At 39.0% G+C, this 7,861-nt stretch overlaps 2 protein-coding genes across 2 annotated transcripts; one reads left to right on the top strand and one right to left on the bottom strand.

Annotated features, from left to right (window-relative positions):
• The first annotated feature begins 1,086 nt into the window (after positions 1–1,086).
• LOC113726703 (pentatricopeptide repeat-containing protein At5g15340, mitochondrial) lies at positions 1,087–3,400 on the top strand. Its single transcript, XM_027250562.2, has one exon. The coding sequence runs from the start codon at positions 1,303–1,305 to the stop codon at positions 2,911–2,913; it is 1,611 nt and encodes a 536-aa protein (XP_027106363.1). The 5' UTR covers positions 1,087–1,302; the 3' UTR covers positions 2,914–3,400.
• A 685-nt stretch (positions 3,401–4,085) lies between these two features.
• LOC113726698 (WAT1-related protein At1g68170) lies at positions 4,086–7,346 on the bottom strand. The gene is made up of 7 exons (XM_027250560.2): positions 6,856–7,346; positions 6,319–6,381; positions 5,717–5,833; positions 5,338–5,602; positions 5,050–5,211; positions 4,755–4,906; positions 4,086–4,654 (listed from the first exon to the last, which is right to left on the bottom strand). Exons 1-7 carry the CDS (start codon positions 7,056–7,058, stop codon positions 4,378–4,380), a joined length of 1,239 nt encoding a protein of 412 aa, XP_027106361.1. The 5' UTR covers positions 7,059–7,346; the 3' UTR covers positions 4,086–4,377.
• Positions 7,347–7,861: the final 515 nt, after the last annotated feature.

The raw sequence follows: 7,861 nt of genomic DNA, 5'->3' as shown, positions 1-7,861 counted from the left end.
AGGAAAATAGTCTATATATAATTTTAGTTTAATAATGAAATTACATATGTACATAATATTTTTATTATTTATTAAAGAAAAATGACTATTTTATTCATTTAAAAAAAGGAATAATTGTTTTTTATTTTTTAAATTTGAGTAGACTCGAATACGAACTCGACTAAGTTTGAATTTGAAGTTGAACTCGATCTCGAATTTTACGTTAAAAGCTTGTCAAGTTCGAATTCGATTTTGAATTTAATAAAATTAAATCAAATCTCGATTCGATTAAATTAAAGTTGGATTTCACTGGCTCAGTTTACAACCTAATGATTGTATTTGTATTATTGCAAGCCTGGTGACTGTATTGTATTTGACTAGGAATAGTTAATAGAGGAAGAGAGAAAAAGGAGGTAGTGTCCCTGGTGGAGGGAGTATTGGTGGTGAGATGAATGATGGCCTGCAGCCCCATGCTTCGTTCGCTTTCTTTTTCTCATCATCAAAAGTCGCTTTCCGCCTGCAGTTTTATATTTGACATAACTAACACACATGCGTATAATGCACATTTTCCCAATCACTATTAATTAGAGGGAAATCTCTATTCTTTCCTTTTAAGTTTCATACTTATATTTATTTTATTATCCATATTCTCTTTTTTTTTGCTTTAAAAAAATTGAAATTATATCTGAATCCTTATGTAACTAAGGATATTAAAAAAGAAAAAAAAATTTCACCGAGTTGGGTAAAGAATCAGCATGTTTTTTGTGTTGGCATGGAATATATATACAGTGGATTATTAGGCAAAATTTTTAGAATGACACTAAAGCGTTCTTTGTGATATGATGTACGTAAGATAAAACAGTAACAATAGAAAAAAATTGATTATAAAACATGCATACTCATGCAAATGAATCATTTTTTTCAAATAATGTGCTAGCCAAACAAATCCAAATAATTTTTTTCCCAGAGTTGAGTCCAGCTCAGCCCAAATTTTGACTCGGCTTTACGTCTCATAGGCACTAAATTAACCCTTTAGGTACATTATTCAAACACCCAAAAAAAAAAAAAAAAAACACCCTTAAACAAGCACTGAAACATTCATTCGACAAATCAATGAATAATAATGACAATAAAATTGTATCTAGTGGCAGATGCTAAGGAAAGGCTCTCAAGTCTACATAATGAGTTGAAGCGCTAGAATCTGAAACTTTTGGCAGCCCAACTCAAGACTCTAAAGACTCGTCTTAGCACTTACTAGGAGCTAAGCATCGAGCATGCATCTTGATCTGGTTACGTCTATGTCTGCGTACATAATGTTTCAGGATGGTCGAATGTACCCGCCATATCTCATCACTGGCTCGTCACTACCGAGCTCTTCTAAGGTCCGCCGCGCGCCACCCAGATTTGGGCGTGGGCCAGAAGCTCCACGCCACAGCCATAACCAGCGGTCTGCTGGCTTTATCTGCCCCAAACTCATTCCTCCGCAACACCGTCCTCCATTTGTACGCTGCCTGCTGTAATTCTTACTTTGCGCGCAAGGTATTCGACGAAATTCCCCGCTCGCATAAAGACACAGTTGATTGGACTACCCTAATGACCTGTTATACTCGAGATGGACTGCCTCGCGAAACCCTCAATTTGTTCATCACTATGAGAAGTATTGGAGTTCCAGTTGACGAAATTACGCTGGTCTCTTTCTTCTGTGCTTGTGCGAAATTGGGTGATGAATGGTTGGGGTATCAAGGTTATGTTTGCCTGGTCAAGATGGGTTTCTGTTATAATAGTATGAAGGCTTGCAATGCGGCTATGAGTATGTATGCAAAATGTGGATTAATGCGTGAAGCGAGGCGGGTTTTCGATGAGATGAGTGAAAGGAGTGCTGTTTCTTGGACGGTTCTTTTGGATGCTGTGATCAAATGGGAATGCCTGGAAAGTGGGAGGAGAGTCTTTGATGAGATGCCAGAGAGAAATGAGATTGCTTGGACGAAAATGATCACGGGGTATGTTGAGAATGGGTGTGCTGGGGAGGCTTTTAAAATGCTCAAGGAGATGCTCTTTGATCATGGGCTAGATTTGAACTTTGTTACACTCTGTTCATTGTTATCGGCTTGTACCCGATCGGGGGATGTTATGATGGGCAGGTGGTTGCATCTCCATTCAGTTAAAATGATGGGAATTCAAATGGATGTTATGGTCGCTACATCTTTGATTGACATGTATGCTAAATGTGGCGGGATAGCTGCGGCTTGTAGAGTATTCAAGGCAATGCATCATAGGAATGTGGCCATGTGGAACGCTATGCTAAACGGTCTTGCAGTGCATGGAAAGGGTAGCGTTGTTTTAGATATGTTTGATCAGATGGTAATGGAGGTCAATCCTGATGATGTGACTTTCACAGTTCTCTTAAATGCTTGCAGTCACTCAGGTTTAGTTGATCAAGGTCGAGTTTTTTTCTCAAACCTTGAATGTAGGTATGGGATAAAGCCTTCAATGGAGCACTATGCTTGTATGGTGGATCTTTTGGGTCGGGCTGGACATCTGGAAGAAGCTGAGACCATAATAATGGGAATGCCAATGCAGCCTAATGAGTTTGTATTGGGATCTCTTTTAGGTTCCTGTATTGTCCATAGAAAGCTAGAGTTAGGGGAAAGAGTTATGCAAGAGCTACTTCAAATTTATCCGCAAAACGTGGAATATCATGTTTTGCTTTCTAACATGTATGCCTCAGTAGGTAAGCCTGAGAAGGCTGACTCTTTCAGAGGGGTTCTTAAAATGAGGGGCATTAGAAGGGTGCCAGGAATGAGTTCTGTTCATTTTGGTGGCAAAATTGGACGGTCTACAGCAGGGGAAAAATCTTACCCACCGATCAGGAGTATACCTCGTGTTGGAGGAATTGAAGACGTAAAATTTAGTAATACTTCTTATCAAGCTTAAATTGTGCAGATATATTCTGTATGGATATGAAGGAGCCACACAGACGCAGAATGGCAGAAGGGCCGGAAGAGTTTACAAGAACTGTATCAACTCTAAGCAGAAAGGATAACATACTGCATTCGACAATGCCTTGCTACTGTTGAGTTTAGATGAACTGGGACATTGAGCTTCACTATAAATAGCAAAGGGTTAGCTTCTGGTTTGGATTTTTGTGATCATATTTTCATGAATGAAATGTGGTGGGACTGCCGGAGGAAACCTCGGACAATCGAAATATACTGGTATTCGAAGTCATCAAGGGGACAAAAAAGTATTGTTACAAATCCACTAAAATAAGGATCGCATCATTCTTTTAAGGGACGAAATTGATGCAGTTAACTGGTAGGGATATCACGATTGTTTATTTGATGAAAAACAATATGGTTCGAAATATAGCCGATCTATACCTGGATTCACGGTTAAATCAATACTGTAACATGGGTACTAAGGAGATTGGACCTCAATGTAGCAACTCTTGTAAAGCACCGTGGTGGCTAGTAGAGAGTGCATGTCACAGAACAATCGACACAACTTTTTCCAGAATATGGTGTGATCAAGATGAAACTTGAAGCAAATTTTGGTAAGTGACATAAATAGAATGTAGATCTAAAGTTGGATGTGAACTGGTAAGACAGCTAAAAAAATTAGAAGGCCTTCGTGAAAGGTTTCGGCCTTTTAAATTGAACATCGATCTGAACATTTTCTTCCTGAAAGCATAAATACAACTTACCCGCATGAGTAAATTCAGTAGGCCTGGGACTGTGTCATGGGCATTAGATTATGTAAGCTATGGACCAATAATGAACTGCAATATTCTGTATAATTTGCTCATTAACCAAAAGAATGATGCGAAATTTAAATTGATCCTAGAAATATTTAGGAGGGTTGACATGGTGATAGGAAATTCTCATGTAGATTAAAAACTCGGTGCATTAAAAGACTCGTAATCTCGTACTATTAACTAATATTGATATCAATGTGGATATGCATAACTCGGGACAAGCCTGTTACCAGTTCTTTATGGATAGGTTGCATTAAAATAAAGGTGCCTCGACTTTTTTTGGCCAAGAAAGACTTTAAGAGTTGTTATTTATGGGATACATGTACGAATCAATCCAAATGTAAAGATAAAGTAGTAGCAAGAAATTCAATTGATTAATCAAAAGAAATTCATTTGGGCTGTGAAGAAGTACAATTGAGAGAGAACGGAATCCTAATTAGTGATTAGTAATAAGATTGCCCGGGCTAAACTAAATTTTCCCCCAAAAAAAAAAAAATGAAGATAATAGGTGTCTCTGTCAATACAGGTTATTTCACCAAAAGGCAAAATTACTAGTACAAATCTGGATATTGAGAGACACGTAAACTGAGCTTTCTTGCAATAAATATACCATCCAAAAACTTGGAAGCAAAAGTTGGTTCATTCTAGGCCTTCCCATCGGGAGTGGATATTGCCTCTTCTAAATGAACTTCTGGATCAGTATCTAATGCTTCAGTTTCTGAAGTTGGGAGAAAATTGGGACTAACCCCCAAAGCCATCATACTGCAACTCTTTGCATTTTTGTCCGGCTCGGCAGTCATCTCAATTTGCTCATCAGTTTTATCGCAAGTTGGCATCAACTGGCTGATTCTTTTCATCTCTTTGCCTTTCCCCCATAGCACCGAGTACAACCCAACGATTATTACAAATGCTCCCAGCACACTGGAACAAGTTCGAGCGTTATAGAAACACAGAAGAAAATACATTGAACTGTTCTAGTGACAACAACCAAAATACTGAGAAGAAAAGAGGAAACATTTACCTTCCCAAGTGCAACTTCTCGTCGAGGAATAAGGAGCCCGCTATCGCGACGAGTATAAGCATAAGAGGGCTAAACACGGACACAAATAAAGGGCCTCTCATCCTCACACACCACATTGTAACTGTTATCATTATTCCTGAAGCCACCGTACCCTGCAAGAACAAGAAGAACGCGTGGAATGTGCAGAACTTGGAAACTGCATAATCCGGTGATTCGTAATGATATGGACAATAAATTGAATGACCACTTTGTTTCAATTTCCTGTAATAAGTGTCGAACTAAGAATTAAACATACCGAGTAGGATACTGCGAGGAGTCTGATGTTCCAACCCAATTTCCACTCACTCCACCGGTTATTTTCCACACAAAGCGCAAAAATTACAGTTTGCAGAGATCCCATTAAGCAAATTAGAGCTGTGCTCGAATAATGGCAAGGGTACCTCTCACTCATTTTAGCCTATTATGATACACGTTCAAATGGTCACAACCAATGAATGTATTTCTTGCTCAGAACAGAACAAATGACTAAGAAAAAAAACATATGGAAATTAGTTTCAGAAGAAGAGAATCGAAAAAAGGGTACCTGAAAAATCAAAGACAGTGCAGCAGAGAAAGAGCTAGATATTGCAAGAAGAGGACCTAGAATGTGATTCCTGGAATTTTGATGGGACGCTGCCAAGTGTCCAGCGTGAAGGCGGTTGTTCTCGTGCAGAAGGCCAAGGTGGGTTGACCACAGATTGATTTCAGCTCCTTTGTAAAACGTAAGCAGCATTGCCCCACCTAAACATATTAATGTTCCTGTCACTTTTGCTTTGCCCGCCTTGGTTTTCAGTTCGAACTTCTCCAACCTAATTGTGGTTGATCAAAATTAATTGATGATTAGAAGATCAACTGTGCGGTGTGATGCCTTCCAGCTGTTGACAGATTACTAGTAATACTTTTAGATTTCAGAAAACATTTACCGGAAAAATACGGCTATGATGAAGGTTAGCGCCGGAATCAGATTCGTGGTTGCTGAAGCAAAGGTCGCTGACGTCAGTATTAAGCTTTGTGCATACAAATTTTGGGCCAATGATCCCCTGCATGCAGAGCTGATTAGTGAGTTCAGTTTTAGAGCTTTACAAGTGTACTCTTCAGCACCATCGATTTCCAGTCGCATGTGACAAGTTTGCCGGTATCTAAAAATAGTCAAAAGTTGTCTCACATATGAATCAACCAACCACCAGAACTACTAGTTCCTTGTGCAAAGGGGAGAAACACCAAAAAAAAAAAAAAATGGAAAGAAAGAAAAGAAACTTATACCATAAATGGAAAGAAATAGTAAATTAAATTAACTTTCTTTCCATTTTCTTCCTTAACATTAAAGAGTCACTAATAATAAATACTGTACGAACACAGAAATGCTGCGTGTCAGTGAATTTATCAAAATCTGCTGGCTCCTTCATTAATTCAATCTTTAATTGCTATATTTAAGTGTAAGATTAGAGCGATTTTGCTAATTATGTCCCAAAAGTTTGCCATGAGAATGGACATCGATGTAACAGTAGGCCGGATTCCCACATACCCGAAAAATGCACAAAGAAATGCTTCGAAAAGAACCATCCACGTTAATTTCGGCCTGCTATTCCTGCATAGATAACACACAAAATTGGTTGATGTTTCTCAAAGTTTCCTCGTGCATGCGTTTCTACTTGAAATGATGCTCGCCAAGGAAATTCTTATAAAAGTATCCAACGTCCGGATTATTCTTGATTAATTAGTAATTTAAAAATAATACGAAAAACAAGTATTCTTGATTTGTTTATGTTCAGCTCAATCTCATCTATTCTGGAATGCAGTAAAGATCGCATTTCTCCATCCGGAAGACAAAGTGAGGGACTTTCTCGATTCTTTTATCGCTTTGGAAAGGCCGTACGTGGACAAAAAGGTTTAAGAACAGTAGTACTTTCAAAGATCAGGCAAAAGGGATGGTACTTTTTTTCTGAACTCAGAAAGATTGTCCGGTTGGAAAAGAGGGATAATTAAAATAGCTAGCAGGAATTAAATTAAACACCTTCGATATGAACTTGAAGTAGACGACGGAAAGACACAGGAGGATTACCTTTCGAAGTAGAGGGCAAGAGGAACAACCGCAGCAGCGGCGAACATGAACCTGTAGGCAACCATGATCCTCATACTCATTCCATCATTTGCGGCCAATTTGTAGAATATATTCACTCCCGCCAGTGCTACTTGAACCATTACCATCATCATGGTTGGCTTCATCCCATGAAGCCTATTACAGAACCTCGCCACTGTCATCATTTTCTAACCTTCAAGTCTTTGAGCAAGAAAAAACAAGCAAGAAAATCACAATTTCTCGCTTCTTTCTTGCTTTTCTTTTTTCTTGATTTTTTAATGTTATTTTATTAGTGAGAGATGCAGTCTTAAGGGGTTTACGTATTCCTTGTCAATATTTATATAGATAACAGGGTGAGGGAGAATTAGTTGGGTTGAGACAGATGGGGTTGAGAGGGGTTGGGTTTATCGGTGGAGGAAGCCAAGAAGGCTTTATATAGGCGGGTGAAAGGGTTGCTAAACATGCATGGAGGGTTACAGAGTACAGCTATTTATTGTAGCGTAATCAAGAACTTTGCTATTTCCCCACGTCAGAAAGCAGGTGGGGGGTTTTCTTCGTTTTTCTCTTCTTGATTTGCAAGTGTAACAGGGCATGGTGACGCGTGCGAAAAAGATTGAATAACCCTTGGCTGGCTGGACTGCACTGCAGACGGAAGAGAAGATAGCAATAAGCAGACGTCTCCGAGGTTGCATGGCTGATGGCTGTTTTCTTCTTCTTTCTTGGAATTTCTTCTTCTTTTTATTGTTTACACTTTACATTGAGTTTTTGTTAGTATTAGATACATGGATGATAGCTGTACGATTAACCGTACGTCACAGCCTACGTTCTACTCCACCAATTCACCCCAAACCACTAAGAATTAAAGGGGCCTTACCACTGATTTACCACAAAAAGGTAGACAAGAGTTTATGCTCTTCGGACTCTTACCATAACGGCGAATGCTGGTTGCCGAGCCTTTCCAACCTTAGAAATTTCCCCCACAATTACC

The sequence above is a fragment of the Coffea arabica genome, chromosome 2c (genome assembly GCF_036785885.1).
Source record: "Coffea arabica cultivar ET-39 chromosome 2c, Coffea Arabica ET-39 HiFi, whole genome shotgun sequence".
Classification (NCBI taxonomy): Eukaryota; Viridiplantae; Streptophyta; class Magnoliopsida; order Gentianales; family Rubiaceae; genus Coffea; species Coffea arabica.
This window is presented reverse-complemented; position numbering and strand designations above follow the sequence as displayed.

What these genes read in the sequence shown, in the direction of transcription:
- LOC113726703 (XM_027250562.2), top strand. Translation starts at nt 1,303, where the DNA reads ATGGTCGAATGTACCCGCCATATCTCATCACTGGCTCGTCACTACCGA.
- LOC113726698 (XM_027250560.2), bottom strand. Translation starts at nt 7,058, where the DNA reads ATGATGACAGTGGCGAGGTTCTGTAATAGGCTTCATGGGATGAAGCCA. An exon ending in CTTGCCCTCTACTTCGAAAG is followed by an intron (nt 6,382 to 6,855) that starts GTAATCCTCCTG and finishes TTATCTATGCAG; the next exon opens with GAATAGCAGGCCGAAATTAA. An exon ending in TCCTCGCAGTATCCTACTCG is followed by an intron (nt 4,907 to 5,049) that starts GTATGTTTAATT and finishes TTGTTCTTGCAG; the next exon opens with GGTACGGTGGCTTCAGGAAT.